The following is a 23,369-nucleotide window of genomic DNA, read 5'->3' as shown; positions in this document are numbered from 1 at the left end:
GGCACTGTAGTTTTAGATGTATGCATATTCAAGCTCTGGTTCTCACTCACATATTCATTTATTTATAGCTCTGGGAACTGAACCCAGGGCCCAGGGCATGCTATATGCTTTAACTGAACTGTGATCACACAATTTCCTCATTCAGTGTGTTGATGGAACTTTTCGTTACTTGGGGTGATTTTCCATTGCAGATGAACAAGCCCAATGCCTTCTTTGCATCCAAGGGAGAGTTTCCTTGTAGGATCATGTGGAGCAGATTGTAAGATAAGAGAATCTTAACAGACCTTGCTAAACTGTCTTCCAGTGTATAAAAATTTAAGAGCTCCCCCAGTAGTGTATAAAACTTCTGGGGTCATCCTTGGAATTCTGATAATTACCCCAAAGGACTGGAGCTGTCAGTATGCCCCGCAGTCTCTGAGAAACGGTACATGGAGGAGATCTTCTGAGTCCGGTGCCTCCGTGGACTATCCAGTTTGAGCTAATAGGAGACAGAAACCTCTGGAAAGAATCAAAGAACAAAGAAAGGATTGAGGATCGGAATGGGTGAGGACTAGAACACTTTACTTGGTTTTGGTCCCAAGTATGTAATATAACAAAACCCACTAATCATGGCTCAGTAAATGCTTAATTGACTGGGACTAATGATAATTATGATCTGCTCTTAGCTTTCACTTTTTTTAAGCTTCAATTTCCCCACCTGTAAATTGCGGATGATAATAATTTATGAAGTCATTCTAAAGCTAAGATGAGACAAAAATGTGAGAACATTTATAAATGTTAACAAGCTCTGAGAAGTAAGCGATCGGCGAAAGCTGCTTCCAGACAGAGGCTTCTCAGGCACAACCGGATTGTGGTGGCTGCGGAGAACTGCTTTGCTTCTCGCTGCCATTCTTCCTGTGACTCCCTTAAATTCTGGAATGCATCTTAATCTTAGGTTCTTAGTGTTACTGTGCTTCAGTGCAAAATGTTCAACATAGGCTTAGATATTCGAACGCTTGTCCCTAGTTGGTGGCACTCTTTGGGAAGGTTTAAGGGGCAGAGTCCTGCTTGTAGAAGTAAATCACTGGGGGCAGCCTCTCCAAACTCCCCATCATTTTTCCCCCATCATTCTCTCTGCATTGTTTAGGATGTAAGCTCTCAGCCTTCTGTCCCTGCCACCGTGCCTGTCCCTTTCTGCCATGTTTCCCTGCCTTTAAGGATTCTTCTCTTTCTGGAGCCGTAAGTCAAAAGTAAGCTCTTTCTTTCATAAATTGCCTGTGGTCACGGCATTATAATATTTATAGCAACAGGAAAGAGAAGTAACTAATACAGAAGGTGGTACTATGGTAAAGTACCCGAGCTTCTATAGTAAAGAACCTACCTGACTGTGCTTTTGGAAGAATGTGGAAGATTGGAACTTTGGACCCAGAGAGGTGGTCGAATGTTGTAAATAGAGCTTAAGAGGCCCTTATGAACATGAAAGATGCTACTCCTGAGGGAAAAGCACACTGTAGAGCTCTGGCTCCATAGCCTTCAGAGGGAATTAAAGATTTTAGTAACAACTGAGCTGAGGTCATCTGAGCTGGAGGTCAACCGCGACTGTTTGGTAAAGAAAGCTTGTTTAGCAAAGAATTGGTCTTCTGCCCTAGTCCTAAACACTAGCCTGAGGCTAATTTTCAAAGGATTGGATTCATTTATTTGATGTAGGAAACTTCAAGGCAGTGTAATCGAGAACCTACGACGTGGCTATTACTTAGATCTATTATGCTGGTCTTCAGCGGTCAGAAATAAATACAGCCTATCTGGTTTGGAGAGAAAAGCAACAGTGGTGAGCTCAAGGTCAAGGCCAAAGCTCCTGTTGGAGGAATGGCTGTAACCACTTACGAGAAACCTACTGACTGGATGGGGAAGAGTGCCCTTAGGGTAAGACCCCACCCAGCTACTCTAAGGAGTTTTCTGCTTCCAGAAAGTAACATCAGAGGAAAGCTGAGGATGATGTGACTCAGAGGGCTGGGGTCCATCATCCCAAATTCAATGGAACTAGGCAGTGTCATCCATGTGGTACCAATCGAGGCACAAGAGATCTAAGAGTTAAGGGTCAGAAGTTTTTTTCCACAGCAATTTCAGAGAGCTGCTGAGTCAGGCCCCTGAGTGAAAGGTAAGGCTCTCCCTTACTGCTACGCTTCCCTGCCAGGACGGGCTTTTATCCCACTGGAATGAACCATACGTCAAAATAAACTCTTCTGTAAGTTACTTTGGGTCATGATGTTTTATAACAACAGGAGAGAAAACTGATATAGTTGCATATAAAGATACAGAGGTTGATAGGTATTCTTGGCAAAACATGGAGGTGCATGCCTTTAATCCCTGCACTCTGCGGGAGGCAGGGACAGGCAAATTCTGAGTTTGTGGCCAGTCTGGCCTACAGAGCAAGTTCCATAATAGCCAGAGCTACACAGAGAAATCAATCCTGTGTCAGAAGAGAAGGAGGAGGAAGAAGAAAAGGAAGAGAGGGAGGAGGAGGAAGAGGAGGAGGAAAGAGAAAGAGCATTCTTATTCTTACTCTAAAAGAATGTCAAGGAGGAAGCCGCTTGTGGTACCTGGGTGTGATGGTTTGAGTAAGAACAGCCCCCATAGGCTCCTAAATGTGAATGCTTAGACACCTGGGAGTGGAAATGTTTGAAAAGATGATAAGGTGTAGCCTTGTTGGAGTAGGTGTGGTCTTGTTGGAAGAAGTGTGTCATTGGGGTTGGGCTTTGAGGTTTCAAAAACCCTTGACAGGTGAAGTCTCTCTGTCTGCTACCTGAGGATTAGGATGTAACCCTCTCACCTGCCTCTCCAGCACCATGTCTGCCTGTGTGCCACCAAACTGCCCACCATAATGGTTTAGCCTCTGAGAGTATCAGCAAGTTCCAATTAAATGCTTTCTTCTGTAAGAATGACCTTGGCCATGGTGTTTCTTCACAGCAGGAGAGCAGTAACTATGACTTCCATTCTAATATCTCCAGTCTCAAGTATAAGCACACACAACCTCTGTAGCATGATTGTACCCAATTCTGCACTCTTATGTTTCCACTTTCTCATTTTGCCTTAATATTTTAAAGGTCATCTCGATTACTACAAGGCCAGGTCACTCCTTTCTCCAAAGTCTCTTTTCAGTTTAGAAATCCACTATCATTTCCTTACATTTCCATATCAAAGAAATCTAGAAAACATTTACCTGCAAGGGGGAGGGGGAGGGATTCCGCCACGGGTTTTGGTCACAGGGTGGAGTGACAATTATCTTTCTTTTGTGTTAACATTTCCTTTTTCCTTTTTCACATTGCTAATGACTGAAGTCGGGTTTCACCTGTTTTCACCCTGAGGCTCGGAAGGCCCTCTCCATCCATCTCAATAACTCCTCCCTTAAAAGCAGGTCTACTCAGCTTTGCTCTACACATTCAGACTTCACTCTGAAGATGAGCACCATCTTCATTTGTATCGTCAGCGATATCTGCTCATATATTACATGCAAAAGCTGTTATCATCCTAGCCCCCTCAGAAGGCCCTCTCATCGCCTCAAAAGCAACAGGCTTGATGACAACTCAGATCACTTCTCTATCTACCTTCCTCAAAGACTTCCATCATTTTCATGGTTTGACATTGCAGAGACACATTCATTGGCCAGGTGTAGTGATCCCAAACGAGGATGGGAATGGGTCCGGAGAGAATCATCAGGAAGCTTGCATCCTGGCACACAAGACAGAACTCCTATGTGAACTACTAACACAGAATGCTTTCCTTAGGCAAGAGGATCTATGAACCCTAGATATTGATTTCAACGATGTAAAACCATTATACCTGAAGACATTATTTTTTATTACTAATCATTTTATTTGTTTACATTTCAAATGTTATTCCCCCTTCCAGTCTCTCCTCCACGAACTCCCACTCCATTCCCCTCCCCTTTTCCTCTAATAGGGTGCTTCCCTACCCACCAACCAAGCCTCCACAGGACCAAACACCTCCCCTCCCACTGATGCCAGATGAGATATTCCTCTACTACATATACTGGCTGATGTATACAATGTATACTCTTTGGTTGGTAGTTTAGTCCACATAAAGGCATTACTAATTCACAGAAATGTTTTTACATATGGAGACAGATACAGGCTCCCTCTATACAGGATCATGCTTATATCTAAGAAAGGCTATTGTCACGTTTCAAAAATTTATTTGCATTTAATTATTTTTGAGCCAGGCTTTCACTATGGTGCTCTGCCTGGCCTAGAACTTGCTGTGTAGATTAGACTGGCTTGGAGCTCACAGAGATCTGCCTACTGCTGTTTCGTGAGTCCTGGGATAAAAGGCATGTGTCACTACAGCCAGCTAATCTTTTTTCTTGAGATTATTTGTATGCTTCTGCGTGTGTCTGTGTATGCACATACATGTGCACCTTTGTGAGTTTATATGCAGCATATATATGTATGTATGTGTGTGTGTGTGTGTGTGTGTGTGTGTACATGTGTGTGTGTGTGCAAGAGCCTGTGGAGATTAGAAAAGATTATCAGATAACCTTGAACTAGATTTACAGGGTTTTGTAAGCTGCCATGTAGATTCTAGAAACAGAATCTAGGTCTTCACTGAGACTGCGGAGCCATCTCTTCAGCCCAAACTGACACGTTTCACACAGTTGTAGACTAACATAAAGCAGGGTGTTTTCATGACATTCCTTCCTTCTGTTCCTAATTAGCATGAGAAGACTTATTATCCCATCACATTTTGAAACTGTTCTGATCATATCAGATCCTCAGTTGGGAAGCTCCTAATACCAGATGAGTCCTAGTTGAACACAGTGTGTCCTTAAGAAACTGGAAGATTAGAAACCAAACTGAAAATCTGGCTCTGATATCAAGAGGCATGCCTTGGCCTGGATGGGCTCTGCTATGAGCTCAAGCACAGCAAATTGGATCAGTTTCTTAAGACAGAGATCTGGGTCAGTTTGAGAAATGGATTACCTTCTCATTTACCTTGCTCCAATAGGCAGGAAGTAGGAAATAACAGAAAATGCCTGGGATGGCACTTACCTGGGCATTCAAAGAAACTCCAATCCTGATCCCAGTTGGATGAGTGGGCTTCTTTTCGATCTATGAATGGCTTGCTTTGCTATGGGTGTGTGCATGTTATGAGTGTGTGTGCAGACATACATCCTAAGGGATTGACAGCAGTAAGTACAGCTTCTGTGGTAAGCACAGCAGAAGCTCCTGCTGAGGCACAAGGTGGGATAATCTACTCTGGAAATATCATTTTGCAAGTGTATTTGTTTGGGCTCAGCTTGGTGTAGCCCAGTGGTTCTCAGCCTATGGGTGGCAATCCTTTGGGGGCGGGGCAAAAGTTTCTCCCAAAACATTGTCTTGTCCATCATCCTTCAGGCTCTCTCTTGTCCAGTCTGTGGTACATCAACACTTTCCAATATTTGCTTTGATCAATTTTCTCACAGCTCTCATCCTCAAAGCTTAGTTGCCTCCAAAAGAGTTATCTTGGATTTTCAAGAAGGCAGGTGGCTCTTGTCTGGGTAATGGACCCAGAGCTAGGCAGGCATTCTAGCACTGAGATTTACCCCATTCCTGGAGCTTCTTTCTTGATTGGGAACAGGGGCCAGGTTGCAGTTGAGAATAACATTAAGAATGGTTACTATTAGACACAATATTAATAGATATCATGTAATAAAGTATAATAATACAATAGATACTAATAGGTACAATGAATAACAATTAATAGGGTACATTAGTTGGGCACTATCAGGCTCAGTTTATGGAGGCTAGAAAACAAAGGGATTAAAATCGAAGCTACAATGTATCAGTTAGATAATAGGTAGTTATCCTACTGAATGACACCATTGCCCAGAATGAATGTACAACTCTGAGCTCAATTCTTACTCTCGGAGTTTTAGAGAGATATTAACTAACTAAATGTGTTCAGCTTGGGGCGGGGTGTGCAGATGGTCTGCATAGACACCATGAGGCAAGAGAGGTCTGAAGGGGATCTCAGAGAAGACAGTTATGCAGAGAAGCAACCACAGATAAGGGAGTATGAGCATCAGTGAATTCGGCAGTGACCTCCAAAGATAAATGTTAGGTTCTGCTTCCACCTTCTTTCTTGGTCTCTCTTTGATATAGCATGCTTGCTTCATTGATCTGTTTGTGTTTGGTTTTAACTTTTTTTGTGTGTGACAATCTAATGTAGCCCAGCCTCAGACTCACTCTGTGGCTGCACATGCCGGTGAATTCCTAACCCACCTGCCTCCAACTCCCAAGCACAGGGAGGGTGCCACCACACCCAGCACACTGGTATCATCTGCACCAGTACAGAAGAAGGTAAAATTGAATTAGCAGTGCAAGCCCTGTACCAGTGCTGATAAAGGAGTGAGAACTGGGCAGGAATGGGCATGCTCAGTCATTGGCTGGGAGCAGGGAGATGCCTGCATTGCTGCTCTGATGGACTCCCAAACCATGGCGTCTGGAGCCTGTGAGCTAGCATACTCCTCGACGTAGGGGCTCCTCCAGAAAGAGACCTGAACGGTGCACAGTAATGACTGCTGCACTACGGCAGGCCACGTCTTCAGGAACTGAACTTCATTTTCACTATGAGAATTCATAATAACTCACTATTTAAAAGGCTCCCATTGGGATATGTCGATGCACCACACATTAATTCAGCCATCATTTTCCTGCACCTGGCTTACCACGGTGATCTCCAGATCATTATCCTATCCTATCTCTGCTCCTGCCATCTGCCTTCCATTCATTCTCCAGTCCTGGATGGGTGCAAACCAAATTATGCTATGGCTATGTTGGAACTTATTGGTAATTCCTTTTAGCTCTTAGAAAAACCGAATTATTTTTTTATGACTTCCATTTTCTATTTATTTAGTTATTCATTTATTCAATTTTACTTCTGATCTTCTTGTCTTAACCTTGTTCTTGGCTTATAAGCCTGAGTCATCCTGTTTTGTGCAATGCAGAAGACTGAACCCCAGAGCTCTGCAGCAGGCATGCATTTTAACCAGCTTTCAGGACATTTCCTGCCTTTGCCTTTTCATACACTGTTCCTGCTTTGTACTCCTACCTTATCTGCCACCCCAAACAGAGCAACTTTGGACTCTTTCAATGTAGTCTTTCCATTAGTTTCCCAATAATATAACAAAATACTCAAGCCAAGAAAACTTTATAAAAGAAATAGATTTATTGAGGTCAGAGTATGGGGGGTGGAAAATCCAAACAATACAGTACTGGCTCTAGTGAGGACCCCATGGCAGACGGTGGGAATGTGTGTAGGGAGAAGTGATCACCATTCGAAATATGAAGCCAGATAATAAAACATGTGATTTGAAAACAGAACAGGGGCTTTTACTAGGGAGAGAAAGGGGGACCAGCTGGAGTAGGGGAGGAATCAGGGGAGAAGGACCAACAAAAACAATAGAAATGAAAACACCATAATGAAACCATTACTTTGTATGCTGATTGAAAACAATGGGAAAGAAAAAAGAAAAATACATTTTTGCCACATATGGTGTTACCTGCCTATACCCCAACACCCAGGAAGCAGAAACAGGAGGATTCAGAATTTGATCCAGCCCTACAGAACTGAGTCCTTGTCGTTCACAAACAGATAAAGGAAATTACCCTTTTAACATATTTATAATAACCTACCTACCAAATATAACAAAGAATGAATTAAAGTCTAACTGTCTCCTCTGCTAAACACCAAAGCAGGGTGTAAGAGAGACTAGTGTCCCTCCAAACCTCCATGGAGAACACTTTAAATGTTCTAAGGACCATGTGCTAGGTCCCAGATCTTATATAAGGGCCTATCACCACCACAAGTCTCTAATGTGAGGCTCTCTGGGGGAATAAACCACACCTAAACCACAGTACTCCAGTGGACCACTGTCTGCACTGTCTTTAGCTTATGTATTCGTCCCTCTCTGACTTCAGTAACTCAAGAAGAGCAGAACCGGTGGTCTCCTATGAAACTCTGCTAAGGGGTTTGGTGTGGGTGATCATTCTCCCAAGGGAAATGACATAAGCATTCTCAATGGCAGATGTATGCTCTCCCCAGCCAAATCCTAGGCATTTGGAAATAGGTTTGTGTGTGATGTCAGTGTGACTGGGAGCAACACTGTGGGATGCAAAGACATTATAATACTTGGGGACCATCCCACACAGGGAAACTGTTCCTCCCCAATTGCTAACAAAACCTTCATGAAGTCCACTGGGTTAGGAGATATGTAAATCTGGCTGCAGGATTGCCTAAGATAACACACCAAAGGCTGAGAAACAATACCTGAAGACTCCCAGCCCCACCCACTCTTAGGCAGACGTTTGCCTCACTGGAAAATAAGGTCTTAAATACTTAGGTGTTTTGGTTTTGAGATAAGGTCTCACTCAGTTCCCTGGGCCTGCCTAAAACTATACAGCCCAAGTTGGCTTCAAACTTGTGGCTGATTTTTCTGTGTTGAGATTGCAAGAATGAACCATCATGCCCAGGCTAATCATTTTGTCACTGTTACCATCAAAACACAGGGCTGCATGCATACTAAGCAATGCTTCTATCACTGAGCCACACTCTAGCCCCTGTAAAGAAATGCTAAGCATGATGCTTTAAGAAAAAAAGTTTTAAAATGTACTAGTTTTAAAAAGAACTATGTTCTTCCCAAGAAGCGTCTAGTACCTCCTTCTGGCCCTGTTCCCCCATAGGTGTGCCACTGTAAGGTGAGAATGTGTCCACATCCCCTACATTAGTGCATGGCCCATGTCCTGCCACATCATCCAAATGTTATAGTGTTGAGCACTCTGAGTCTTTCTAATGGTCAGCAAGCCTTTCTAAATGATTCCTCATCTGTTCAGAGACCTTTTCTGTGTATCAGACCCACATACTTCTCATGCATCATTTTCATTTGAGCACCTCCAACTCAACAGATAGGGAACACAATCATCCACTTTGATGTGGTGTTAGAGCCCTCCCCCAAACACCAGTTCCACATTAGAGCGGTGTCTGCGGACTGAGACCCCTGGTGGGGGTGGTGCCGATAAAAAGCTAAGCCATTTTTATTATTTACTGTAACATTTATAGGTCAGGTTAAAACGTATTTTATGAAAAAGAAGTTATATGGTTCAGCAATTATGAGGACTGGCTAATCTTCTAAGGGACCCGGGTTCAATTCTAGGTGGCTTAATTAATATTAAGTGACTTATTAATAAAAATGTTCTATGATTCTTTGAGAATTTCATACAAGCAGAGGTGTTATAGTCACTTCCCATTCATTCCATAAGACACTCCCCCTCCCAACTTCATGTCTGACTTTTTCCCTTGGTAATGCATTCAGTCCAATCTGTGCTTTGCATATATCCATGGGTGTGGAGCAGAGTCGACCTAACACTAGGGTCCATACCCTTAAGAAAACCTGGCTCTCTTTCAGAAGCATCAAATGTCAATAATTCTTCAGCTGGGAATGGAGACTTGGGCGCTATCCACCCCCCACCCCCCAACCATCTTGTTTTTGGCAGGTCCTGCACAGATGGCCACAGATGCTATCATCTGAGGAAATTGGTGACTTCGGCATGTCATGTCTAGAAGACATTGTTTTGCTATGGTACTCCCTAATGCCTGGCTTTTATAAGCTTCCTCCTCTTCCTAGATGGTCTCTGAGCTTTGAAAGGGGAGAAGTATTAAAGATGCCCCACTTGTAGTTGGGAGCATGCCAAGACATTCATTCTCTGTCTGCACTTCGGACAGTTGTGAATGTCTGTTAACCACGGTCTGCCTCACAAAGAAACTTCCTTGATGAGTCTGAGAGCTTCACCAATCTATGAGACAAGAGATAGGGATTAAAGGACAACTTGATGCTATTTCTATTAGCAAAATAATAGTAGTAGGTTCACCCCTGTGGCCCATAGGCTTCCCAACTAGGTATACCAGGGCCATGTTTCCAGAGCTAGGCATATGCTTGTTGCTTTGGAGCAGGCTTTACATCCAATCAGAACACAGGCTTCACGTCCAATCAGAATGCAGGCTTCACATCCAATCAGAACGCAGGCTTCACATCCAATCAGAATGCAGGCTTCACATCCAATCAGAACGCAGGCTTCACATCCAATCAGAATGCAGGCTTTACACCCAATCAGAGTGCCTTTCTCAATACTGTTGTGCCCATGAGCCTACCTTGCCACATCAGTGGTACAGCTTACAGAGCTCACAGCTGGATAACAACTGATTACCACCTCCCAACCCACTCCTCTGCAGCCTGCATAGCACCTTCCAGAACTATGATGGTATCAACTTGATTTCACTATATTCTATGACCAAAGTGTATAGTGTCTTAAGCAAAAGAGTTCTACCACCAAGTTCTGGTGGGAAGGCATTCTTACATATGTCTAAAATAATGGTACTTTGTGCTTTTGTGGGCTTAGTGTGATGTCAGGCGTTAGGTTTATGTTTATTTTCTCTTTGACGCTCCCTAACAACCTTAGGCAATAGTTTCCCGAGGTTCTTCAGGAAAGGAGACAAAGTGGAGATGCAAAGGCAGGTGAGACCCTAACATTTTACAAGCTTCTTCATGAGCTGGTTCCCTTTCCAGCTGGTTGGTGATAATCATTTCAATACACACACACACACACACACACACACACACACACACACACACGACATTATACACTATAAACATATTGCTAATTAAACTTCAGGAAGACTTGAAAAGTAGAAAGTTTTTTGTTTTGTTTTTTAATTACAAAAAATAAGCTGGGGGTGTTACTCAGTTGAGTGTTTGCCTAGTGTATCAAAGCCCTGACTTCATTGCCAAGCATCACATGAAACTGGTTACTATGATACAAGCTTATAGTCCCAGCACTTGGGATGAAGGCAGGGGGATTAAAAGTTGAAGGTTCTTCTCAGCCACAGAGTGGGTATGAGACCGGCTTAGGCTACATGAGACCCTACCTCGAAAATAAATTGCACAAAAGCGATCAGACCTTTTAGACTCAGTATCCTTGGCTCTTCCTGTCCCCATTCTGGAAACACAGGCTGGACAGATGGCTCAGTAGTTCAGAGAATATACTGGTCATCTAAAGGATCTAAGTTTGGCTCCCAGCATCCACATCAGGTGGTCACAACTATCTGGAACTCCAGCTACGGTGGGATCTAGCACCCTCTTCGGGCCTCCCCAGGCAAACATGCGTGTGCATGCTTACTTGTATCATATTTTTTCACATACATGTCTGATTTCCCTCTGGTTGTAGTCTCTGGAGATAATTTAAATGTGCATATCCATGTATGGGAATGTTCACATGACTGCATCAGGTCCTCTGGAGCCAGAGATGGAGGCTCTGTGAGCCATCCTATGACACTAGAATCTCCTTGAAGACAGTATGTGTTCTTAAACTCCGAAGCATCTCTCAAGCCTCAGCATTCTTTATTTATTTATTTATTTTAAATCTAAGTTTTGCTAGGTGTTCCTTTTGCAGAGCCACTGTTGTATCAAAATGTGAGTGGTAGTTATGGCGAAGTGGCAGGGCTGTAATCAGACCAGTAAAACTGTGAACTAGTACTGTGATCAAGAAATGTCTAAGGCAGGACCCCAGGAGAACCTGGCTACTGGTCTGGACATGCTGTGGATGAGGGACACTGCCCAGGGCAGCTTTTCCATATAGCTCTGCTGTGCAGTGCTTACAAAGATGGCGGTTTAAGAGCTGGAGGATGACAAGCACTCCTGGAGAACATCTCCCCTTCCTTGCCTGACTCCCTTCAATGTATTCTTCAAACTACAATTTAAGTACCGGTCCCAAACCTTCCAGTGTGTACTAATGCTGTTCCCCTGTGCTTCTATGGTTCTGGTTGGTTTTGTTTTGTTTTCCTATGGCTAAACGCCATAGGGTGAGCATAAACCGCCTTATCACCCCCACCTTCCCTTTTCTTGCACCGCCCCTTCCTGCCAATCCTCAACTCTCCCCTAGACAATTTCACTTCCACTTTCATTGAATATATACACACATGATTTTCTGTGACTATGTACAATGCAGGAACTACAACGAGAGAAAATATAATATTGTCTGCTGGAGACCAGCTTTCTGTCTGCAGTTGCATCTATTTTCCTACAAACGACATAACTTCAGTCTTCACTACGGCTGACAACAACTCAGTTGTGTATTTGTACCTCATTTTCTTATCCATTTCTCTCCTGAACACCTATGTTGGTGCCATAACTTAGCTATTGTGAACTGTACTGCAGTGAACACCAGTGTGGAGCCGTCTCTGTGAGCATGCTCATTTGGAGTCTTTGGGTAATGCCCACGAGGGGTATAGCGGGGCCTCATGGCTGATCTACCTCTAGGTTCTTGAGAAATTCCATACCAATTTTCATAGAGGTTGGACTATGTTTACATCTCTACCAGCACATTTAGGCCAACATTCACTGTTTCTTTTCTTGCTGACTGACATTCTGACTGGGGTAAGATGGAATCTCTGTGTAGTTTGGACTTGCATTTCTCTGATGACTAGTGAGGATGGTCATTTTTCCCCCATGCTTATTAGCCATCTCTATTCCTTAGGTCTGTTCGTTTCTTAAACCCGTTTATTGCCTGGGTTCTCTGTGCCGTTACAAACTGCTGGATGGCAGCTGCTTCAGCTCTTTTCTGGGTTCTTTCACCTCCAGAACCGAAGGCCCACTGCTCAAGTCCACGGCGGATCAATTTAACAAAAAAAAAACAAAGAGCATTGCACAAATTATGCATGGCTTATTGTAAGAACAAAGAGAATGTGGTAGGGTATATTATGTAAACAGAACAGACAGTGGGTAGGAATCTAGCCTTAGCTGTTAAGCCACCCCTGTAAATAACCACGCTTTCTTATGTGACCTTGAGTAGCTTAATTAACCTGTGATGCTATAAAAAGGAGATAAAATGATCTAAGCTATCAGGTTGCTGTGTGAATTAAATGAGATAATATTCGGGAAGTTCTTGGCTCCCAGTAAGCACTCAGTCCTGGAAGATACCACTGTTCCCTTGCATGTTATGAGCTTTCACTCACCGGATTTGTGTACTGATGTGGTGGATGGCTCTGCACAGCATTCAAGCAACAGTAAATCTAACAGTGAGCCCAGATGGTTTCTAAGAGTGTAATCATAGAAGAGGGAAGCCCTTTCTCTTATTCAAAGCAACTGTCAGATCATTAGTGTTACTTGTAGCAAAGTAGAGGTGAGGTAGGTTGGGGTGGTGGTGGAGGAGAGCATTGCATTTAACTGTATGGATAGATCCCCAAAGAAACAAAGTATTTTTATTCCTGGTGAGCGTTAATTACAAAAGGCCTTATTATTATTTATGACCTAACCCATATGGCAAATCAGGCCGGTACTAGAAAATCTGTCTCTCTGAAAAAAGAGGTAGTTAAGCCTTGCCAAAATGGAACAAACAAAACTTGAAAGCCGGTTCCAACCCCTCCAAAATGTCTTTTCCCTTTGAAAGAAGCCTATTAGTGATGCAAACACTCTGTTATCTGTGGAGATGATAACCCCCCCCCCCAAACAACCGTGAAACCATTAGAACTTTCTGGTGCAAGCCTTTCAGTCTTGGAAAATTGGCTTTTATAAGCACAGAAAGGGCAGAGAAAGCAAGCAGAGCTGCTCTGGATTTGGGGGCCTTACATTTCCTTATCTGAATCCAGGACTAATTATCTGCCTGTCTAGCCTAAAGAAGACAAACAGTTCTCCACCCACACATCAGGCAGAAGGCAGGCCTGATCTTCAGCCCCTACTAGTGCCTTCAACCAGGAGAAAGAAGCCGAGAAAACCACACATGGTTCCCAAGTAGCTCAAGGTAGGTCAGCCTGAAGGTTTATCCTGAATTAATCCTGTGACATGCACTCCTGGAGCAGAAATGTTAGCAACACTATCACAATCTGATACTTTAGGATAACTAACCACCTTACAATTGGAAGGCTGTTTATGTGGTACAGAGAGCCATTTCCCAACAGCTTTTAGTCAATTACTTGAGTAAACACACAGGTCCTGACTGTAGTAAAGGTTGCTGTTGCACCTGCAGTGATACCCCAGCTCAGCTGTCCAAGAGCTTGGGTGACAGGCATGGGGGAATTGAGTCAATAGGTCATTTTACTATAAGTAACATGATAGAAACGTTTTTAAAAATATGAGGCCGATAACTTTAAGTAGTCCGTCCAACTATTCCTTAACAGGTGTGATGAGACCTAGTTTTGGAGAAGGAATTGGGCATTAAGGCGCTTTAGTCTTTCTGTGTGGTTCCTAAAAAAAAAAAAAAATCCAAAGGACTGCCACGGTGACTTGGCTACAGCTTTTGGAAATGCGTAGTAGTTAAGTTTACAGAGAACCCACCTTGACCCTTCCATTACCTACGTCCTTTCTAAGATAACTTTTAGCAGTCTGGACGCAATACTGGCTATCTGGATCTTATGCTGGGTGGAGCGCTGGGTAGTAGGTATGTGCCTTCGTAGCTTCGGGATAGCCACATGTTTACATTTCAGGTGTGGGAATAGATCCTGTCCAGGCCACACCCTCTGTAACTTCCCCCATCTCAAGGTTTGCTTAGTCCCCGCCCCGGGCTTTGATAACCCTGCCTTCTCCCAGGACAGAGGTCAATCACGGTTTTGCTTTTGCACTGCTTCCCACCCACGCCCTCCAAGGACTCCCCCCGCACCCCTACCGCCCCCCCGTTCTCTCTGCACCCCTGTCACGCCAAGAGCCCAAGTGTCACTGCCTTCAAGGGTCCTCCTCACCTTTCTGATGGGGACCTTCTCCCCCTAAACCTAGGAGAAAGGATCGGGGTTCTCGGTGTTAGCCCGCGTGTGCCTGCTCCTAAACAGTTGGGGAGAACCGTCTGGTGCATTGCAACTACTACCTGCTCAGGGCTGGGGCCTCAAGCCGCGAGTTCAACTTTGTTACCGGGAGTCTGGCTCGTCCAAGCGCTTCCCGACGGACGCGCAAGCCCGGGAGCGCGCGGGGCCCGCCGGGAGCGCGCGGCCTCCGGGATGGCGGCTGCGCAGTGGCGGGCGGGCCGGGAACGGGGAGGGCGGGCGGAGCGGCGGGCGGAAGCCATGTTGGAGCTGCACCCCGAGCGAGGGGCTGCGGGCGCGCTCCTCTCCTGGTGGGTGTGACCCGGCTCCGCGCGGCGGCGGGGGGCGGGGACGCCGGGCGGCTGGTCGTGGTCGGCGGCGGCCGCGGCGTGCAGCCGGGCGATTGTGACCGGCGGCGGAGCCCGGCCGGCCGCGGGCGCTCCCTCCGTGCGGCCCCCCTGAGCGCCCCCCCTCCCCGGGCCGGGAGGGAGGCGGGGGGCACCCGGGGCCCGCCATGAACCCGGGCTTCGACCTGTCCCGCCGGAACCCGCAGGAGGACTTCGAGCTGATCCAGCGCATCGGCAGCGGCACCTACGGCGACGTCTACAAGGTGAGGGCAGGGGCCGCCGCGCCGGGGCCTGCGCCGCCGGGACGGAACAAAGAGGCAGGCGTGGGACCGCAGCCCTGGGCGTCCTCACCGCTCCGGTGCCCGGGACGCGCGGTCTCTGACCCCAGCCTCTCCGGCGCGCAGTCCCGGGGCAGGGCTGCTTCTGGAGCCGCGGCGCTCCTGGAGAGCGCGGAGCGGGGAAGGGAGCTTGTTGCCTGGGCTGGGTCTGTGTGACGAACCGGGGTACACTGGGGCTTGGCGCTTGACAGACCTACGTGCCTCTCCGGGACCTGGGATCATCGGCCGGTGGCTGGGAGCTGCTGTCCTCCCGGGCCAGCTGGATCTGCCCTAAAGCTGGGCAGCCTCCATCGACAGCCTTAGCCTTTAGCCTCTTAACATCTGCCTGTGCTTTAGCCTTTAGCCTCTTAACATCTGCTTGTCAGTTCCTTGTAGTTTTCCAAGTAGTCTTGAGAGAGACAGACAGACAGACAGACATAGAGAGAGAGAGAGAGAGAGAGAGAGAGAGAGAGAGAGAGAGAGAGAGAGAGAATGAGAATGAATAGTGATGTTTGTTTTTCTTTTTTTGTGAATCAAGTATCTAGGAAGGATGTTTGTTGGTTTGACAAGGTTAGAATTCGAAGCTCTTCAGTAGTCCAGCGTTTCTGTTGCAAAGGGACCACTTCTAAATGTAGGAGGATAAATCATTCTTCCCAGGCAAGCTCAACTCTTGGCCGCGAGGAGGAGTCTGCCAAGAAGGGAGGCGGATGGTGCCAAAGGTGGCCGCAGTCCTGATTTAGTTGCCTGTCTACTTACTTGGTAACTGAAGTTGGACTCCTGTTTTCCAAAGCACCTGAGGATACCCAGAGAAACTTTAGTATTTACGTTGGAAAGTTTAGTTTTCACTTTATTTTTGCCCGTGCTAAAGCAATGGGCATTTATTCTTGCCCCAATGTGTAAGTTAAGTTAGCCAGTACCTCAGGTCTTTTGTGAGTGATATGCGTGCCTCCTTCATATAGCAAACCACTTTCCTCTATCAAAGGTGTGTGAAGCGTAACTTCAGTGTATAACTTGGCAGCCAGGAGTTGGCGAAGTAAAGACAGAAATGGAACCAGATTTATTTGAAGTCTTTTTTTTTTGGGGGGGGGGACGAGAACAACATTAAAGAGCAGTTTCAGTCACTTTTTTTTTTTCTGGTTGTATTTTGTGCTGTAGAGGATGGCAAAGTTGCTACCACAGAACAAGAGGGCCTGATTTGTCCTGCTCAAGTCTCTCAGCTTCTAGCCAAGATCTGAAACGTGATAGGATACTGCCCTGGGCAGTGGGGAGGGGTGGTGATGCCTGCATCCAAGGGATAGTGATTCAAAGGCTGGAGACACTAGTATGAATGGAGCTGAGAAAGACGGGCCTGCGCAGCCACAGAGATCCTGGCTGTGGACCCTGGTTCCTAAGACCTTTTTTTAAGCTGTGGGGCTTGTGGGAGTTGTGCCAGGAGGGTGAAATCTGATATGGATTTTTCCTTTCTTTCTTAAAAGAAAGTGTGTGTGTGTGTGTGTGTGTGTGTGTGTGTGTGTGTGTGTGTGTGTACTTGGAGTCCGTGGAGCCCAGAAGAGGGCATCAGATCTCTTGGAGCTGAAGTTGCAGGGAGTTGGGAGCCGTCTGACATGGGTGCTGGGAACCAAGTTTTGAGTTGTGGAAGAACAGCCTGAGCTCTCAGCTGCTGACCTGTATTCCCAGGCCCCATTTCTTTCCTTTTTGTTTTATTTTTCAGTATACAGGATTTTGCTGTGTATCTCAGGCTGGCCTGAAGGTCATAATCCTCCACCTATGTCCCCTGACTGGGACAGGGGACATGCATGACTGCATCCAATTTAGATTTGGACTTCTGGGCCGAGGCTCAGGCTTGCTTAGTTAGATCTGCAGAACACACGAAAAGTGGGCTGAGGGTACCAACTCCAGAATTGTCCTCTGGGCTCCACAGGAGTTACATGACATTCATCACACTCAGATGAGTGCATGCGCAAGGACACACACACACACACACACACACACACACACATACACACGGATATTTGGACTTTAAGAATTTCCCTATCATGATGCCCAGAGTGTGTTGGAGGGAGGGAGCAGTTAAGAGGCTTGGGATAGTCCTGGAAATAATAACTAAAAAGAAAAAAAAACCATCAAGTCTGTAATTCTTCTATCTGAATATAACAGAAGTCTGGCAAGTTGATGAATCTTGTCAGCCATTAATGGTGACGTAGCTAACATTTCTGGAGTGCTTGCTATCTGGCACGCAATTAGCGAAGGCTCCCTCCCTACTCCTATAAGTATCTTGTGAGGCAGAGGCAGCTGGGGAAACAGGCATAGGGAGGTTTAAATAACTTTCTAAGGTTGGCACATGGCGAAGGTAAAAGCTGACTAGTTTGTGGGCTGGATTCTCCACCAGTGGGAAGCACCATCTCTGTAAACACCGGCTCAATTTCCCAGGGAAGAAACTGAGGCGCACTTGCCTTGGGCATTTGGACCGTGGAACACACTGAGTGGCTCTTTTGGCAGCTCCTCACTCACGTGGTTTTGTGGCCTGATAGTGCACATCAGCGAACAGAAGCTTGATTCCTGCCTGCCAGACCCTGTGATGTCTCTGTCCCAGAGAATGTGTGGTGTTTGCATCCTGTCTCCTGCCTGCTACACAGACAAGTCACACTGGGAAGCTACACCTTTCCCATGTTTGTTCTGCTGTTAGGTGTTTCTGACACACTTGTTGATGAACTGGAGAAAGGTGATTCTTGTTTCTAAAAGCTGGTTTGAGCATTGCTTCTTCAACTGTCGGTGAGGAGGCGCTAAAAATGGGATGCGTTTATTAAGTAAGTAAGACCTAATTATAGTAATTCTTAGAAGGTTGGTGTTTCAAGGGATTTTTATTTTGAAAACTCTTCCACCCACTGCAGTAACACAGTTTCTGTCTTTGTAGCTTGGTTATAGAGTGCTGAGCTGGGATGTGGGGATCTGGGGATCCAGCAACTGTGCAGTTTGTAAAACACACTTAGCATCACAGGGCTTCTTTGTCTGCGGCTGTTCTTTACCACCACAGGTTCTTCTAGGTGGTGCAAAGTGAATGACTTGAGTTTTGTTCTCAAAATAAGTTTTTTCCCTTCCCTCCCTCCCTCCATTCCTTCCTTTCAGCCAGTGTGATCCATTTCATCTGCACTGTCTGAGAGTACTTGAGCATAAACTTTTAAAAAGAGAAATTATATTATCTCTTAATTACCACATAACTATGCACAGTCTTTATCAGCCATGAAGCATTTGTACAAGGGTTACCTAGGAGACAGACATGTGGAGCTATGGTTGGCCCCAAGAGGATCATGAAATGCTCTGAAATTAAGAAACTATGTTGTATGTGTTTGTTCTTTGTTTTTTAATGTGAAATGACCCAGCAAGCATGTCTAGCCATGGGCCCCAGATGACTCAGGATAGCTATGAATGCGGCCCAAACAGTTTTTCTTTAGTTCAGTTCCATGGTTCTTAAGATGAACTCGCCTTTTAGATGAATATGCTGCATCACATGTTAAAAGGTTGATATGTATGTAAGCATTCTTTATGTTCTCAACGAGCATAGATTTGTCACTGGGAGAACCGTATTGGAGAAATTGGGGAGTTTTACGTAGATCATGCTGTCTGCATGTAATATCTGCGTGTGTTGTACTGTCTTTCCATAGACATGGCACTTTTCCAGTTCAAATTACTCCTACCCCTAAAGTCTTTGCTTTTCTAGGTTTATTTCAGGAAACCTATGATGTAGTCTTGTGGCTGTACCCCCTCTGCGCCAAGCCCTGTGTTCTCTTGAGTTCTCCCCCTTTGCCTTGCAGGAGGAGAACTTGTCTCTTAGGCCTCAGTTTTGGCAGTGTGCTATGGCTTGAGTCCTTGGAGCTATCTCTGACTTCTGGATTAGATTTTCAGGCATTAGTTACACAGTCTGTACACAGGTGATTCCTAAGCATGGTTGGATGCTTCTGGGAAAGCCACACCATGGGCATAGTAAAGATTCAAGAGGCAGTGAGAGGCTTGAAGCTGATTCCACATAAAGGTGGAAGGAGAAAACTGACTCCGTAGAGTTGCCCTTTGACCCCCACAAACAGGCCTTACAACATCCATAATAGTAATAAAGGTTTAGGAGTCCCGTGTTAAACCCACCAAACTTTGCTTGGCCCGGCAAACTTGAAGCTTATCTTGGTTATGGGGTTCCTTTTCTCTATACCTTTTGCTTCTCCTTAGAACTAGTGTCTCGTAGAACATACTTTGGATATGTTTTTAGTCTATGTATGTCTGAAAATCATTGCCTCAGAAGTGAAGGCTGCAGTGTAGTTAAGCTTCAAGCCCCACTTATGCCGCCCCATCTCTGTAAGACTTAAAATAGATGGGAAATTGGACAGGAGAAGACATTGAGGCCTAGGTAATAGAATCAGAAAATCAATGGGTAGTATTTAGAGAAATGTGTGTTAGCTTCCCAGATGTCAACAAAGACTAATTTTTCCATTATAGTTAGAATTCACAAAAATAAAACTTTGCAAAAATCTTTGTTGGTTGTTTGTTCATTTGTTGTTTTTGAGGCAGGAACTCTTAGCCTAAGCTGCCTCCTGTATACTGGGATTGTAGGCTTCTGCCACCACACCTGGTAGGACTGTTGTTAATTCTCCCTTCTGATGAAGAATGTGAGAATTGAAGCATTTAAGAACAGCTGGACCATATCTAGTGGGAGTTCCTGCTCACTTTGCTTCTGTTCTCAACTTGTGGGTCATGACCTCCTTTGTGGGGGATATTGAGTGATCCTTTTATGGGGTCCCTAAGACCATCAGAAAACACAGATGTTTACATTACAGTTCATACAGTTTGTCTCCAATCTCTGGTTCCTGTAGTCTCAGTAAATGGACGTCACAAACATGATTTGTATTGAGATGAATAATTGTAAATTGTCTTGTGAGAAAGGATTGAACGGCCATCATACACTGAACAGCTCTAATATAAAGCAGATGTATTAGGGACAATGAGTGGCAAAAATGGCAGGCTTTGGTACCTAGTATTTATAGGAAACTAAAGCATGTCTACTTTTAGTTATCCAAGTTTGAGACCAAAACCTTATTGGTTTCCTCATTCAGGATTCCCTAGATGCCTCATACTCTGCACTCTGTCTAAAGAGCACATTCTAGAGCCAGGCTCCCTGTTGTTTCACACCCCATCCTCCTCTGTGTGCCTTCGGTCCTTGTAATGCTGATGCCTAGGAAACAGCCAGTGGTTGCTAGTGTGACTCCATCTTCTTCCCACTGCTCCTCACACGCATCTGTGTTTCTGCATTTCCTGTCTCTACTTAGAATCTCTGCCTCCCTTCCTGGCATCTACATGGCTTGTCTTTTCATTTTCATATGTCTCAGGGTACATGGTTAGTATAATAAAAAGGGTACTCTGTTATAATTAGTATTTGCAAGTTCTCATATCACTTTTAATAAGTCTGTCGATTCTCCTCCACCCAATGTCCACATTTCTGGAAAACATCCAGATTTTGTAGAACTGGAATATTTGGGGGACTTTATTAGGAATATAAGTAAATTAGACTTAAACAATTTGCTGCCAGAAGTTTAAATTGTGTGTGTGTGTGTGTGTGTGTGTGTGTGTGTGTGTGTGTGGAGAGAGAGAGAGAGAGAGAGAGAAGCTATCCCAACAAAATACTATCAACTAATTTAGAGGATGGCCCCTGTCTCCCGAGATTTAAGCATCTGATTAGAACATTCGTGTGAAATGGTTCCTGATAGCGACCTGGCAGTTGTCTGCAGATCGCTCTGTGTATCTCAGCAGAGGAGCCTGCAAGCACCAGGCTCTCTTTTGGTTACATTCATAGAGAGTTCAGCTCTCCTCATTTTTTTAAAAGAATTATTTGTTTATTATATGTAAGTACACTATAGCTGTCTTCAGACACACCAGAAGAGCAAGGCTCAGAATTATATGCATGAGAAGTCATTGTTGTTTTATACTGAAGATTTAATGGCTATCAGTGGATTTGATAATTCCTAATTCATCAGTCTGAAATCCGGATCAGTGTAGCACAGATTGATGTCACAGGTGGGAAGGTCAGTTCTGATCACGGGTGCAGCCTGGACACAGGTCTGCTGAGAATATTAGGAACATGTCCTCTAAGCAGTCTGAACAGGCACAAGAAACAGGTGAACTTCATCTTTAGACTTGGTCTGAGCCCAAGATCTCACTGTGCATATGTAATATTTCAGTGTTTGGAGAAATCAAAAACCATTTTGTTGAAAGCACTTGCTAAGGGAGTCTCAACTCTACTAAATACACTACTGGGTTCTTCTTTACCTGTCGCTGCTGAAGATATGATTGAATTTTTAGGAAAAGGACTTTGTTCAGCAATAGGAAAATAAAACCCTTAAATTCAAGAAATGGAACTGTGTTTCCTTTTTGCTGTTTAGTTTTTTTTAATATTTATTTACTTTATGTATATGAGTACACTATTGCTGTCTTCAGACACACCAGAAGAGGGCATCAGATTCCATTACAGATGGTTGTGAGCCACCATGTGGTTGCTGGGATTTGAACTCAGGACCTCTGGAAGAGCAGTCAGTGCTCTTAACCACTGAAACATCTCCTAGTCCTGTTGTTTAGTCTTTATGGTTCTTTTTTAATAATCTGGAGGGGGCTATGTTTCTGTTGCAACTACCTCAACCTGAGATTCTAGGTTAGGGTTCCCAGCGCAACAGTGCAAGCCACCTTTGTCCTGTAACTATACGGGTATTCAGTAAGGCGTTTTTGTTATTATTGTTACTTAAACTCATAGGAATTTGGAGTAGGAAGTTGTTTTGTTTTGTTCTGTATAAATCTCCCACCTGTCTTTGCCTGAGACTCTTCACTGCTTATCGGTTAAAGGGCACATTCGTAAGCCTACTTAAGGCTCAGTGGTCTCAAAGAACCAGAAAGAATTCTGTAGCTTGGAGGGGCAGGGAGGAGTGGGCAGCCATCCAGGCCAAGTATAATGATGGGTAAAGGTTTGAGAAGGAGAGACTGGCCAGCATGGAAGGCGTGCAGGGTGGAACATGGTGAAAAATGATTTGCTGGATGAAGCAGCAGGGCCAAACCTGTCGAATATGGGACATGGGTTAGATACAACATGGGCTCTGGGAGCACAGAAGGCTTTTCTATGGGAGTAACAGTGCTACAAGTGTCCTGTAGTATTCTGACAGCCATGACGGTGGATCTGAGAGGAAGGGCAGAAATACTTACTAGGGAACTCTGGCATTATATATATTAGTGATAGCCATTGCTGTTCATCACAGTAGCAAATATATCTACAAAATAAATACTGCTAGTCCTTCATGGAGGCAAGGAGAAGGGGCGAGGGGTGAGAGTGGGGAGAAAGGGGATAACATTTAAAATGTAAATACAGAGAATAGCCAATAGAATATTGCTAGTAATAAACTGGTCATATTAGAATAAATCACATTTTAATGAAAAATAACTTTTTAAAACAAAAAACTGAATGAAGATGGCCTTGCTGTATGTTTTGAAATGTGTTTCCTGTCTGGTTAAAGAGAACAGAGTCTCAGTTCTACTTTGCTAGCCTGTGGCAATGTGTGGCCGAAATACATGAAGATGATCTGGTCTTTATATGTGGAGTTGGAGAAGAGCTAGTTTTCAGGAATTTGTGGATATACTCTGCCCCTTGACAGGCCGTGGTGTCTTTGGGGTTAGCTGCACGGGAAGCTGGGGTGGCGAGCAGCCTGCTTGCTGGCGTGTTCCATTGCCAACTCTCCATCTTCGTCTTCCTGCATGACTTTATCATCGTGCCTTGGCCATTTGGAAAAATGCAGGTTGCCTATGTTAACTGGGTCTTCTTCAAATTCCCCAAACAGAAAAGTTTGGAGCTGTGTCTCCCAGGAGT

General features: G+C 44.8%; 1 protein-coding gene across 2 annotated transcripts in view; it reads left to right on the top strand.

The window, feature by feature from the left end:
- Positions 1-15,167: 15,167 nt before the first annotated feature.
- The window catches only part of MAP4K3 (mitogen-activated protein kinase kinase kinase kinase 3), a 131,806-nt gene continuing 123,604 nt past the window's right edge, over positions 15,168-23,369 (top strand). For both annotated transcript variants that reach the window (XM_080914393.1, XM_080914392.1), the window contains exon 1: positions 15,168-15,427. In XM_080914393.1, coding sequence (XP_080770519.1) covers positions 15,332-15,427 — 96 coding nt within the window. In that variant the 5' untranslated portion in view covers positions 15,168-15,331. The remainder of the gene's footprint in view (positions 15,428-23,369) is intronic.

The sequence above is a fragment of the Micromys minutus genome (assembly GCF_963924665.1).
Source record: "Micromys minutus genome assembly, chromosome: 3".
NCBI classification, from domain to species: Eukaryota; Metazoa; Chordata; class Mammalia; order Rodentia; family Muridae; genus Micromys; species Micromys minutus.
Note: the sequence above shows the minus strand (reverse complement) of the source record. Positions and strands in the feature narration are given on the sequence as shown.